Source organism: Balaenoptera borealis (genome assembly GCF_965194805.1).
Source record: "Balaenoptera borealis genome assembly, chromosome: 1".
Taxonomy (NCBI): Eukaryota; Metazoa; Chordata; class Mammalia; order Artiodactyla; family Balaenopteridae; genus Balaenoptera; species Balaenoptera borealis.
Window position 1 is genome coordinate 95,557,066 of NC_138860.1, and position 14,662 is coordinate 95,571,727.

General features: G+C 34.9%; 1 protein-coding gene across 17 annotated transcripts in view; it reads left to right on the forward strand.

Moving 5' to 3' along the window:
* The window catches only part of ST7L (suppression of tumorigenicity 7 like), a 151,705-nt gene that overhangs the window by 5,994 nt on the left and 131,049 nt on the right, over positions 1–14,662 (forward strand). For 16 of the 17 annotated variants that reach the window (XM_082379970.1, XM_082379962.1, XM_082379955.1 and 13 more), the window contains 3 exons: positions 2,281–2,443; positions 7,595–7,649; positions 10,301–10,416. In XM_082379970.1, coding sequence (XP_082236096.1) covers positions 2,281–2,443; positions 7,595–7,649; positions 10,301–10,416 — 334 coding nt within the window. The remainder of the gene's footprint in view (positions 1–2,280; positions 2,444–7,594; positions 7,650–10,300; positions 10,417–14,662) is intronic. The other variant, XM_082379957.1, reaches the window with a different exon arrangement.

Genomic DNA, 14,662 nt, shown 5'->3' on the forward strand with positions numbered 1-14,662 from the left:
TTCCTTGCGGTGCACAGGCTTCTCATTTCGGTGGTTTCTCTTGTTGTGGAGCACGGGCTCTAGGGCACGCAGGCTTCAGTAGTTGTGGCTCATAGGCTCTAGAGCGCAGGCTCAGTAGTTGTGGCGCACGGGCTCAGTTGCTCCTCAGCGTGTGGGATCTTCCTGGACCAGGGCTTGAACCTGTGTCTCCTGCATTGGCAGGAGGATTCTCAACCACTGAGCCACCAGGGAAGCCCCAGAGGACTCCGCACTTTTCACTGCTGAGGCCTGGGTTGGATCCCTGGTCAGGGAATTAAGATCCCGTGAGCCACCCGGTGTAGCCAAAAAAAAAAAAAAAAAAAATGTATCAACTTCATAGTTATGAGGATTAAATGAGATAGTGTGTGTGAAAGCTTGCAACAACATGACATACACTAATGAATTTTGGCCACGTTATTCTAAGAAGTGCCACAATAAAGAAACCTGTTTAATTCAGCTTTCCCTTGCTTTATTTAACCAAGCTATCATTTTTATTTTAAAAAGATTTTTAAAAATTTTATAATCTTTATTAACATCCCTGAGAACTAGTGTTTCATAGTATAAACTTTGGAAAAATACTGCTACAGATAAAAATCTTAGGAAGTATTATGGCATGCATGGACAATGAAATTTTTCTGTATTTTTTTCTCATCTCTAGGTGGTGCTCTATAACTATAGTAGAAATGTAAGAATAATAGCATTTATATTGGAGTAGTTTTTTGTTTTGTTTTTTTAAATAGGGACGAACACTTGACCATTTTGTTGAAGTGAAATACCAGATGAGAAAGAAATTTTTCTCTTGACTGAAAAAAAATTATTGAGGAATTCTGGGTGAAAACTCTGTTATTAAAAACCTCGAAATTTATTGATTTATAAAGCCTACTCATAATTTAGCATATTTTGTCATAGCATATAAAAATCTAAATAAACAAGATAAACTATCTTTAAACAGCTGATGTAGTAGAAAAAGCATTGTTCTTGGAACCAGCAGATGTAGTTTTGAGTCTTGACTCTGCCATTTACTATCTGATAACTTTGGGCAAGTCACATGAATTCTGAGTCTTAATTTCCTCATTTATAAGGAGGGGAGAAAACTTACATATATATAATATACAACTTACGTATGTAATATGTAAAAGTTTTTAAAATTTGTTGTTACTTTTTTTAAACCAGCATTTTAAATTTATAAAAATTAAGAATTCAAATAACATTTTAAAGGTTAAACTGTGTCATTACCCTTGAAATATTGATGAGTTTTTATCAGCAAAGTTTATTTATAATTTCTTTTACCACCTGAAATGAGAAAGCTAGTTGTGCTGCTTGTGTTATTTCTGCCTGAAGAGGTAATGTGCTTGGAAGCTTGAAGAATAGCAACAAAGCCAGTTGTTTAATTATTACGAGTAAAAAGATTACTCTGAAAGGAGAATAAAAGAGCCAATGGGAGTGCATAACATAGCTTTCTGGTCTGTGGAGTCAGGAAAAGTTCCCTCGGACATGTCATTTAAGCTCAGACCCAAAGGAGCCAGCAAAGGGAGTTGAAAAGGCTGGAGTATCCGAACATGAAACATTCTGCTCATTCAACACAGAGAGCTGCTTTTGATTCCTCTTCTTATAACAATGATAAACCATGGAAACAGAAAGATATGAATATCCTGATTTTTAAATGGTTCAATATGGGAATCAACTTGACTCTTAACCTACATTAATAATACTACCAAATACTGGAGTAGTACTTTATTGTTTAAAAGCACTTACAATTCTTGTTAACCATATTTACTAGATAGGACATTGAGGCTCTGAGAGGTTAGAAGTTAACTTGCCCAAAACACACAGCTAATATATGGCTGAATTGGGAGTCAAATGTGGGCATTCTAACCCTAGTCTAGTGGTTAATCCACCATGCTAGTTGTTTCAAAATTGTTTTTCTTTTAATTATGCTACAGATAGACTAAAATGACATCGTAATGTAAGTTACATTATTTATAGCTTAAACACTTCTGTTTTTTTAATGTTTTATTTACAGACGTATTTCTTCTAGTGTTGCCTAAGCTTGTCTGAATTTCATTACAGTTGTAAAACGGCATTTTACCTTGGCTTGGCATGTGTTATCAGGGAATCTTGTGTTTGGCTTATTTTTTGGAAGGAGGGCACGTTTCAAATGCTGAATTAAACAGGAACATCTTGAGAGAATGTTTTGATTTGAGCTCATATATCTGCTGATTAATTCTATTTTAAGTGAAAGATGTTTTCTGTTTGTCACAGATATTTGAATGGTGGTACTTCCATAAGCATGGCACATCTTTTATTGAGCAAGTATCTGTAAGCCATTTGCGACCACTGATGGGAGGAACAGAAGGCAGCATTTCAGAGCCAGGTTCTCCTTCCAGCAGCAGAGAAAGTGAAACCAGCAGACAGAATTTGTCAGGTGACTACTACTGACTTAATGTGTATTCAGAGCTGTATTGTTAAGATTGTGTTTGGCTGTGGCAGATAGAAAACTCATAACAGTAGAGAGCAGTTTGTCTTTCCTTTAAATATAGGTAACCTGTGGCTGATATGGAGAGCAATGATCATCAGAGACCTAGACTCCTTCTATTTTGTTTGCGACCATCTCCAATGCAGTTTTTCCTTGTGATTCCAGACAGTTGCTCTGGCTTCAGCCATCATGTCCACAGTCTAGTCATCAGGAAGGAGAATAAGCCAGGAGAAGACGCTTTCCCCACACCCCACCCCACAGCAGCCAAGGACACTTCTGAGCAGTGTCACATACTATTTCAACTTACTTTCTACTGGTCAGACCTTTGTCATATAGCCAGAACTAGCTGTAAGGGAGGCTAGAAATTGTAATCATTTTCTCAGTGTATATATGCACAGGTGATAAGGGGATCTTACTGCTGATAAAGGAGAGAACAGAGACAATTAGCCATCTCTTCCAAGAGAGCAAAGTTAGGAAAAATAGTTTTTCTTCTCAATATATTTACAAAGATATCAAAATCTGTTATTCATGTATGGATAATCTGTTGTCATACATAAACTGTAGACTATTCCTCTATATGTATCTAGTAATTACGCAATTAGGAAAGTAAAATATTTGAAGCCAGATAGAAATGACATTTTTGGATTATTGTTTCTTTCATTTGGTATAGGTTATAATCATACAGTTAACTCATACAAATGAGTTAATTCTGCAGAATGTCATAATGTCTCATTTGTTCAATAAACCTAACCACTAGAGTTATATTAATTTAGTAGAAAAATGCTACCTGAGTGCAGTTGCTGGCACTTTTTAGGTGTGGTCAGGGAAAGTCTGTAAGAAAGAACTGTTTAAACTGAGTCCTAAAGCTTGAGTGGGGGACTTCCCTGGTGGCGCAGTGGTTAAGAATCCGCCTGCCAATGCAGGGGACGTAGGTTTGAGCCCTGGTCCGGGAAGATCCCACATGCCGTGGACCAACAAAGCCTGTGCACCACAACTACTGAACCTGTGCTCTAGAGCCTGGAAGCCACAACTGCTGAGCCCTTGCACCACAACTACTGAAACCTGCACACCTAGAGCCCATGCTCCGCAGCTAGAGAAGCCACCACAATGAGAAGACCACACACCACAACGAAGAGTAGCCTCCACTCACCGCAACTAGAGAAAGCCCACGTGAAGCAACGAAGACCCAATGCAGCCATAAATAAGTAAATAAATAAATTAAAAAAAAAAAAAAAAGCTTGAGTGGGTGTTGACCAGGATTGGAAGGGATGAGGTTGGCAGCCATTCAGGACTACAGGAAGGAATAATGGTAATTTTCTCTCCCCTACTCCTTTCTCCCCTTTCATAGAATAATTACAGAACTCTTAAGAATAAGGCATATTAAGATGAATATGAGGGACTTCCCTGGAGGTCCAGTGGTAAAGAATCCACCTTACAATGCAGGGGACACAGGTTCGATCCCTGGTCAGGGAACTAAGATCCTACATGCCATGGGGCAACTAAGACCGTGTGCCACAACTACTGAACTTGTGCACCTCAACTAGAGCTTGCATGCTGCAAACTACAGAGCTCACACGCTCTGGAACCCGTGCACCACAACTACAGGGCCCATGTGCCCTGGAGCCTGTGCACCACAACTAGAGAAGAGAAAACCCGCACACCGCAACTAGAGAGAAGCCCGCGCACCACAACGAAGATCCTGCGTGCTGCAACTAAGACCCCGCGCAGCCAAAAAATAAATAAATAAATAAACAAATAATAAATCTTAAAAAAAAAAAGATGAATATGACATAGATCTGTCCTCAAGAAGCTCAGAGTCCAGTATGTAAATAATTATAACAATAATGCATTATACAATCTTATTCCCTATTGTGAGATTGAGTATACCATTGCATAATGAAAGTGAAGATAACCTTAGGAACATTCCAGCTTAGTACAGGATACAGACATATAAATAAGTGATGGCAAAAGATACAAAAGATACTTTTATATAGTGTATAGAAGATACTATGGTGATAAAAAGAGGGAATGGTCAGTTATTCTTGGAAGGAAGCCCACAAAATGTTTCACAGAAGAGATGCATGAATTGACCTCAGAAGTGAGTCACAGTTCTCCTTTGGTTCCACTTTCTCTCCCTGGGTAACTGCATCTCCTTCTATAATATTATCTTCCACAGACATATATATTGGGAGAACCAATGTTAACTTTCTGCCCCCAAGCTCTCTTTTATGTTCTAGACCCACATTTCTAACTCTTTGCTAGAAATCTCCACCTTTGATGGCCCTAAGCAACCCTAAACTCGTTCTGTCCAAAGTGAAACTACTAATTATCTTCTTTCAGTAGGTACCTTCCATAATCCTAAAATCTATTAATTTCCAAAATAGAAACCTTCGAGTTGTTTTAGATTATATCTCTTTTATTTCTCCTTCCTTCTCCAGACTATTGACCCTCATCGTATGCTATTGATTCCCCTCAAAAATTACCTTGACTCTATTTTACCTTCTTTTATTTCAACATTCAGTGTCCCATATGTAGGCCTTAGATATCTCTTTCCTGGACTACTGCTGTATATCCTAACTGGTTTCCCTGCCTATGATACTTCTTTTTTTAGTACCTTCTCTCCCCTTACTATGTACAAAAGTGGTTCTCAAATTTTTTAGATTCAGGAATCATTTATACTCCTAAAAATTATTGAAGACCTCAGAGAGCTTTTGTTTATATATTGATTATATCCCCAATATTTACCATATTAGAAATTAAAACAAATTTAAAAGATATTTATTAGTTATTTTTAAAATAACAGGAAACCCATTGCATGTTAACATTGTTCTGTGAACTGAACTGTGTCTCTCCCCCACCTCAAATTCATATGTTGAAGCTGTAACCTCTAATGTAACTATATTTGGAGGCAGGACTTTTAGGAGACAATTAAGGTTAAATGAGGTTATAAGGGTGGGGTTCTAATGTGATAGGATTGGTAGCCTTAGGAGAAAAAAAGAGATTAATTTCTCTCTCCACTATGGGAGGAGACATGTGAGGACACAGGAAGAAGGCAGCCATCTGTAAGCCAGGAAGAGAGCTCTCACCAGAACCTAACCATGCTGGCACCCTGATTTCAGACTTCCAGACTTCAGAACTGTGAGAAAATAAATTTCTGTTGTTTAAGTCATCCAATCTATGGTATTTAGTTATGGCAGCCTGAGCTAATACACGTATCATGAAAAATAATTATATTTTCCAAAACAAAATTTTAATCAGAAGACTGCCATTTCTTTACATTTATTTAAATCTCTTTAATATCTAGCTTAGTAAAAATTGCTTATTCTCATATCTGCTTCTGCATTGTCTGTTGTGAAATATTGTTTTGCTTGACATCTATGAAGAAAATCTGTTCTCACACAGATATGTAGTTGGAAAAGGGAAAAGTATTTTAATAACCTTTTCAGAAGGTTGTGGATATTCATTTTCAATACAACACCAAAATTTACTGAGGTACTTTCTTAAAGTTTAGTTGCAATGTGGAATCTGAAGCTATACCAGTTAACTTTTCATGTTCTGTATATTACAGTCCCTTGGTGTCCCATTTTGAATGGGTCTTTCACTTATGAATAATTTTATAAATCATGCATTGGCCACTTGGAAAATACTCGTTCCCTGAGTTATACATGTCTTCCAAATATTGACATATTGTATAATTTTTAAAAATGACATTTGTTAATACCACTAACCTCACAGGAAAGCCTTTAAGTTGAGAAATGGTCAAGCTCCTGGTAACTGATACAAGTTTTTCAAAATTCTAATATGTACTTGAAAGCTCAAGTTTTATCATTGGCAGCAAATACTGTTTTTTCTTCCTTGAATTTGACAGACTCAGTTTGTTCAACTTTGAGAAAATGTTTGCCAGGTATCTGTCTGAATAATCATAAATTTGTCTGTTAGTGACTCTTTCAAGTAAAAGTGAGATTCCATGAAAAAAAAAAAAGGTCAGTCCACCTCAAAAAACAATTGCTTATACTGGAGACAACCATCATATTTGGTTGCCTTGTTTACTGGGATTGGGGTGAGGAATCCAATGACCACTACTTTAAAGTACCAGAAGTTTTACCAACCATTGATTTTGTACCATTAGCCCAACTTTGCAGGACTGGGACTAGTGTGAGGCAAGTCAGGTGCTTGGGGCACAAAATTTAAGGACGCCCTTACTCTCAGGGTTGAGTTCAAGTCAACAAGTTAAAAAGGCAAACAATGTCTTAGCATTTATTATGAAACGAGTTGTTACTTTGCAGTTCCATGAATCATACTTTGAGAACTGCTGATCTAAACAAAGTCCTGATATTTGTTATTTTTCTGTTTATAAACCTTTGATGGCTTCTGATTGACTAAGGATAATGTCTAAACTCTTTACATGGTATGTAAGCCCCTTCATCAATTTCCCCCAGTCTATTTTCTAGCCTCATTTACAGCTCTCCCTCTCACCTTCTACCATGTACTCTAACCTAAGTATGCTGTGTGGTTTTCTGATACTTCCTCTGCTTAGAATGTTCTTCATCTGGCAACCTTCTACTCATTTTTACAGTGGTTCAAGTTTAAATGTCACAACCTTTCTAAAGTCTCCCCTAATTTCTCCAGAACAAACTTAATCACTTCCTTTTTATCTCTTGGAACAAAACATATCTCTATCATAGCACTTACTACACAGTGTAGGTGATAGTTTACATAACTAATTCTCATGCTACATTTAATTCAGTTAAGTTAGTTCCAAATGCTGTGGTAGGTTCCAGAAGTACAAAATGAGCAAAGTTTTAAAAGCTCATATTTTAAAGGAAAAACTGAAAACCAGATAGTCACATTGTAATATGGTAAGTGCTGTACTTGGATTGTGAACCAAATGCTATGGAGACAGAAATAAGGGAATGACTAGATTTGGTTGTACGCTGTGTGACAGCAGGGGTGATCCATGCCTTATTCATCTTTGCGCTATATGTGGCTAGCACTGTACTTAGCATACAGTGACTACACAATACATGTTGACCAAACTTAAGATTTAACTACATTTGATTAAACTGTCTTATTTTCCCCCTTTTTCTCTTTGTTTTTTAGAATGCAAGGTATGGAGAAATCCTCTAAATCTTTTCAGAGGAGCAGAATATAGGAGGTATTACATTTTGCTTTCAGTATAATTATGGCATTGGTTTTAGAATAAAAGTATTATGGAAAAATTTATTTTTACAAATACATCACAGCTCTTCTAGTTGGAGATACTGATATAAGGTAAAATGATTAGCCCAAGGTTTAATTGGCAGCATCTTGACTATATTTACTTTTATAATCATGAGAAACATTGCTTCAAACCATATGTTTGTGATATAAGTATACATTTGGCTCTTGGTTTATGGCAGAAAGCCTTTTCAAAGAATTCATGAGATTGAGAAAAAATTGCAAATGTCAACATATTCCTGTGCACATGTGCTCAATTGCAAACTTTATTTGACGATTCATTAGAAAATATCAATCTGAATGTGAATATAAATTTCATTTGTGCAACAGTACAGGGCATAATATTTTTGTATTGTATTTTATATTGCCATTCCCTAGCTACACTGTTGTATCCATTTCTCTTCTGGTTTTTATTCTAAATGAGAAAACGACTTTTGAAACTTATGACCAAAGATACTTTACTTTTGTTTTGGAAAGGGCTGTGTTTAACCTGGAGGTAGACTGGGGCATGTTGTTTAATTCATTGAACGAGAAACAGTTTATGTCTACTATGTATTGGCACTATGCAAAATGATGGGGATACAAAATAATTTAGCAGTAATCCCTGTGCGTAAGTACTTGATAGTGTAGGACAGTCACATCCTGGGAAGCCAAAGCTAGGCTTTTATGATAGATGCCATTAGCCTATATTAAGGGATTCTGCAAGAAACAGGTCCTTGAACTTCTCACTGTGTTTATTAAAAAGTTTTTAGGCTATTCTTGTTATCTTATAGTATCTACTTCATGAAAATCTTACAGAGAAATTTCTTATCTTAGTATAAGGAACACTTAATGCTTCTTTTTTGAATGATTAGTTTATCTTAATGTAGACGTCTAAATTGCCCTGGTAATCATTGTGTGGTTCTAGGAAGCTTAGAATCATATCGTAGCCAACCTTTAGCAAGTGTATAGAACTCTTTGGTATGAGCCATTTTATGGCCCAATCCTTGTTTTACTTTACTGAGTCTTTTAAAATTTACTTCTAATTTAAGTTATTGATACTGTACATGTGTTTTTTAGCTGCTTTAAATCATTTCGGGATTAATGTAGATCGTTGATTTTTTTTTATGATTTCAGAAAGTATACCAAACTTTGCTAAGGGAACAAGGATTCGCTTTTTCCTTTTTCTTCATTATAATTTCTCCTAAAATAGCTAAAAACTTTAAATAGCAACTTTAAAGGCAACTTATACTATTAAGTAACTTAAAATCTTTGATCATGTATATAAATAACACAATGTGCTTTTAAGATGCTTTTTCTGATTATAAAATATATACATATTCATTGTAGAAAGTTGGAAAATAAAAAGATGTATAAAAAAGAAAGTAAAAAATCACCTTTTTCTACCACTAAGTGATAACTGCTATTAGTATTTCCATCCAGTCTCTCTTCTATACGCATATATAGAAACAAAACTTGAACATCATAATATATAAAATTCATTATGTGTGAATTTACCACAGAATTTCTTCAAAACATGAATTTCTTCAAAAACATGATTTTTAATAGTTGTACTGTATTCTATTATATGGAGGTACCATACATAACTTACCTACTGCTCCCCTATGCAGATCACAGGTTATATTTCACTGTTAACATTTACTCTAGAGCGATAGCTTTATACATAAATCTTTAGCCACATATATGATTATTTCCTTAGGGTTGATTTGTAGCACTGGAATTACTGAATCAAAAGGTGTGAACAGTTTCTTTTCCCCCCTTTAATTTTTTCTTCTTTTAATGGTGGAAAATTTCAAAAATAAACAAAAGTAGAGAGAGTGGTATAATGGAATTCCATATACCCATCGTCTAACTAGGTGTGAATATTTTTAAGACTCTTGATAGATATTATCTAATTGATTTCTGGAAAAAGAAATGTAAATACCAATTTATATTTATAACAGCAATATGTGTGAGTCCCACCTCACCCTTGACAATATATATTTGCCAATTTTATAGGTGAATAGTAAAAATTGTTATTTTAATTTGCTATTTGTTAATTACCAATGAGATTGGATATTTTAAAATGTATTTATTAGACAGTTTGTTACCTGCTATTAATTATTGAGGGTTTTAGGAAGAAATGAAAGGTAAAATTTCGAATTTAGTAAAATCTGAAAAAAGTTTTTTTTGCTTTTATGCTTTGAAAACCCTTTATCATCTTGACATCTAGTAAAAATTCACTTGTGTTTTCTTCTAGTTTCTTTGTAGTTTTACTTTTAATACTTAATTCTAATTCACTGAGAATTTATTTAAGTATACTTTAAAAAGTATATATTTAAGTCAAATTGTTTTATCCCTTCAAATTCAACTTTGAAGCACTGTTTGTTGAATAATCTAGCCTTTTCCCTTTTGGTTTTTGATGTTTTATTATTGTACTCTAAGTAGTTTGGATAGGTTATCTCTTTTGTTTTATTGATTATAATAAGCTTTTGAACATCCTGAAATAAGACTTGTAGCAGTATATTTTTGAATTTTAAAAAGTGTCTGTTGTAGCAGACAGATGCTCTTTCATGTTCAATTTACATATTTTATTGTGTTTTGGTAAAGATACACTTGGGTGACTGGTAAAGAGCCACTTACATACTATGACATGAATTTGTCAGCTCAGGACCATCAGACCTTTTTCACCTGTGACACGGACTTTTTACGTCCTTCAGACACAGGTATGTGTCATATCTGTTCTTGGGGTAAACAGTAGTCATAAAAATTATTTTTAAAGTTTTTTAGAGTTATTTATTATACAAAGTTATTTGGCTTGGAGTTGTTTGCATCATTGATAAGAAACCCAGATTAAATTGAAACTAATTATGATTGTAAACTAGGTTATCGTACTTTTTTGTCTTTTATAAGATAAAATTTAAATTCTTTATAGAATTTAAAGTATTTTACAAAAATTAATTAAATTGCTTCTTTTATTACTTAAAAAGCCTTTCAGATCGAATACAGCAATTGCTTATACAGAGAACAGTGTACCCAGTTTTGGTTGGGGAAGTTAACACCTATAATTATACACATAAAAAAAAAAAAAGAGTAAGGCAAAGTTAAACATTGGGGCACAGCATGTAGAGAAAAATGGGGTATATTTTATTCCAGTCATAAGTCAGGGATGCATGTAAAGTGGTGGAAGATCATAGAAATGTCTGTGTTTAGTTCTGTCTAATCTTCTCTGTAGAAGTGAGTATAGAAACTCTTAAATGTTTGGCTGAAAGACAGGGATCTTTATCACAACTATTTTGACTGCCCTCTCCCACCTTATCTATGCTTCTACTTTTATCCTTCAAAATTAAAAGTCTCATTCTCTGGGAAGCCTTCCCTGATCTTCTCTATAGTTCTGCAGTACTTAGTCCAAACCTCACTTTTATAATAATTTTAGTTAATTTATTCAACTGTAAACACTTATTTGTTAATTTATCATGTTGTTTTAATGTTTGTCCTCCCTAATAATGTGTGAAACTGTGGAAATTAGGGACTATACTTGTCATCTTTGAGTCCCTATCATCTAGCACACTGCCTGATATACTGTAAATATTAATATTTATTCTTTGATGGAAGTATGAATGAATGAATAGCCTTGGTGTCACAGATGTCTTAAGCAATTTCAGTAATAATAGCTAACACTTGTATAACACTTATTATGCGCCAAGCACTGTTCTAAGCAATTTATATAAAGATACTAATTTAATCTTCCCAATCACTTCATGATATAGGTACTATTATCAGCCACATTTTAAATATAAAGAAACTGAGGCAAAGGGGAAACAAGTAACACGCCCTAAATCACCTAGCTAATAAATGAAAAAGCTGGGTTTCAAGCTCAAGTTTGGCTCTTAACCACTATACTATTACTGCTTCTACTCATCACATTGATAGGCAGAAGAAAATCACCAACAATTAGGGTCTGAAAAACAGCCAGTTTTCCAACATTGAAGTGAGTTCATTGTGATATATCTCTGCTGCATTAAATATATTCAGCATGTATGGTAGCAGGAAACCCAAGGATCTTTGGTATGATTACATAAAATGGTTTAACTGCAAATCAGAGAAAAAGGAATTGCTTTATGTTTATATGCTTAATGTTTACATTAATGGCAAAAGTATAATGTTAAGGAAATAACAGCAGTGGAAAATCAGTATTGTATTGTTAACTATGAGGACTGAGGTGACTCTGGATATTAAGGCTTCACCTCCTTCTCATGGGCAGAATTGCAAACCTTGGCAGGCTTTTCAAATAGCAACCATGGCTATCCACTAAAGCTGTGGTCTTAAAACATTTTTGTTCACATACCTCCTAAAAGAATTTTGAAAAACTATGTATCCCTTCACACATTTTTAACTTGACATTGTAAGGTTAAATAATTGCAAAGAATGTAATTTTTAACATATTATAAATATAGACATTTAAAAATAAAACTAAAATACTCTATATTTGAATGTATTTCAAGGAATCTAATGACTTGATATCCACCATGATCCATTGAAAAATACATGAACAAATACTCTATCAGTAGTAAATTTTATGTAAGTACTTTTTCTTGTTGAACTCATATCCATTCCACATCTCTGTATGATTTTATTATAATATAATTATGTTTGAGAGTTTTTTAATCACACTTAAATGCTTTTCCACAATAAACAGTTTTTGTATAAATTTTTTTAAATTTAAGTTTCTTTTGATCATAAAGTTCTAAATGGAATCATGTACTTTATATTTTTGTCAAATCCTTGGAGCTACATATTTGGCTCTTCCAACTTTGGAAAGAGTCCTCCATATAACCTAATTGGTTGGGTGAGTTCTCATTGTCATGCCTGTCAACTAAATCAGACTTACTTTCTGACAGAGAATTCTGACTTCATTTTTTAATTCAAATAAACATGTTAACATGCATCCCTATGACAACCATCTCTCTTCTGAATTCAGATTCTAAGATAGGAAGATAGATAAGTCTTAAAACCTTGCCATGAGCTTATCACTTGGCCAAAACAAGATTCCACTGCCTTTATTATCCCTTACTAATGCTTTCTTTGCCTTACTATGAGGGTACCTTCCCTTAGGAGCAATGCATGCTTTGATAGTAAGGGGAGAAAGGGTGCTGATAAATGGAACTGATAAAAATTATCACTCCCTCCCCACTCTACAATATACTTGAATTCAGAAATTCCAGGGGCCAGAATACTCTATTTCTAATGCTGAGCTTCACTGTTAAATAAGTAAATGGCACAAATCCCTATTATAGGTTCCTTGATTAAAAATGGTTCCTCCCAAACCCAAATTTTGAATTGTCCCCTGAGGCACATGGAGATCTTTACACTGTAGGGCAGTGCACCTTGGAAAGATTCAGGATGGGTGAAAAGTAAGCTTTTCTTTTGTAAAGTAGGAAAAGGTAATATATCTTTAGGGGACGCAGTGAGGCGGGGAGCCTATGTTGGCTAGGAAAGGAAAACCAGCATGACATAGACCAATCAGAGGAACATTCTTCAGGTAGATCAGTTATAGGAAAGAGTCATAGATAGTTGAAGCTTTAGAAATTGATTCACTTAAAACTGTGTGTCCCATTTTGGTCCTTGCAAAGTTCCATGTAGTACTTCTAGAGGTATGCATAATCCCAGTTAAAGACTGAACTAAACCTTATCCACGAATGATAATCCAGAAATGGACTGTTGGTTCCATATTGATCTTCTCAGATACTCACATAAAGATAATGATTTATGTCTATAGTTTTATATTAAAAAAAGACAAACGTGCCTATATGTGTGATGTGACAAATTCCTCTTGACTATTGTCATCAGTAATTACTAAATTAGTAGATTTTTTTAAATAAATGTATTTATTTTATTTTATTTATTTTTGGCTGCGTTGGGTCTTCGTTGCTGCGTGCAGGTTTTTCTCTAGTTGAGGAAAGCTGGGCTACTCTTCATTGTGGTGTGCGGGCTTCTCATTGCGGTGGCTTCTCTTGTTGCAGAGCACGGGCTCTAGGCGCTTGGGCTTCAGTAGTTGTGGCTCGCAGGCTCTGGAGCGCAGGCTCAGTAGTTGTGGTGCACGGGCTTAGTTGCCTCATGGCATGTGGGATCTTCCCGGACCAGGTCTCGAACCCATGTCCCCTGCATTGGCAGGCGGATTCTTAACCACTGCGCCACCAGGGAAGCCCTAAATTAGTACATTTTTGTTCTTATTCTGTTGATTTGTTTTTTTAGGACAGTGAACAAACATATCCTCAGGGCCAACCAGCAGTGTTTTTTGGATAATTTGTTTTCATGTTTTTTTTTTTTTTCAACATTTAAAAAAATCAGGAGATTTAACATTAAACTCCAGATTTACAATTTTAAGTTGGGAAATATGGACCTGCATTTCCACTTGGCAGTAATTTGTTAGACCTGAGCTGTGACTCTCTTAGACAGTGCATGTGCTTTTAGTTCACTCATTTATGTTTTCTGCCTGGTCTCAAGGCATTTATATTTGTGACCCATGGTCTTGCGTTGAATGGTAGTCTCTTCTGCTGGTTAGCATATTAGAATAGTATTTAACTAGAAAAATAGATAAATTTGAATTGTTAACTGCTTGTGTTATTTTTTAAGCATATACAGTATTCTTAAAGAGGACAGTTGAATACTAAATGAGCATATTGCTTTAAATTATTCCTAAACCTTGTTTTAGAAGGAAGTATATTCCTTCCTCTACTTTATTTCCCCTTTCCTCATTGGCTTAGAACTGCATTGGTTGTGAGGAATAATAAGGCTGGATAGAGCATTTGAAAACATGAGAATAAGAAAAAATGCTTAATGGTGGATTAGATGACCTTACTAGAAATAGAAGAAATGCAAATGCAAATGAGATAAGTTTTCATGTTTTAAATTAGCAAAGATTGATACTACTCAGTGTTGTTAAGGGAGTGGGGAAATAGTCACTCTCCT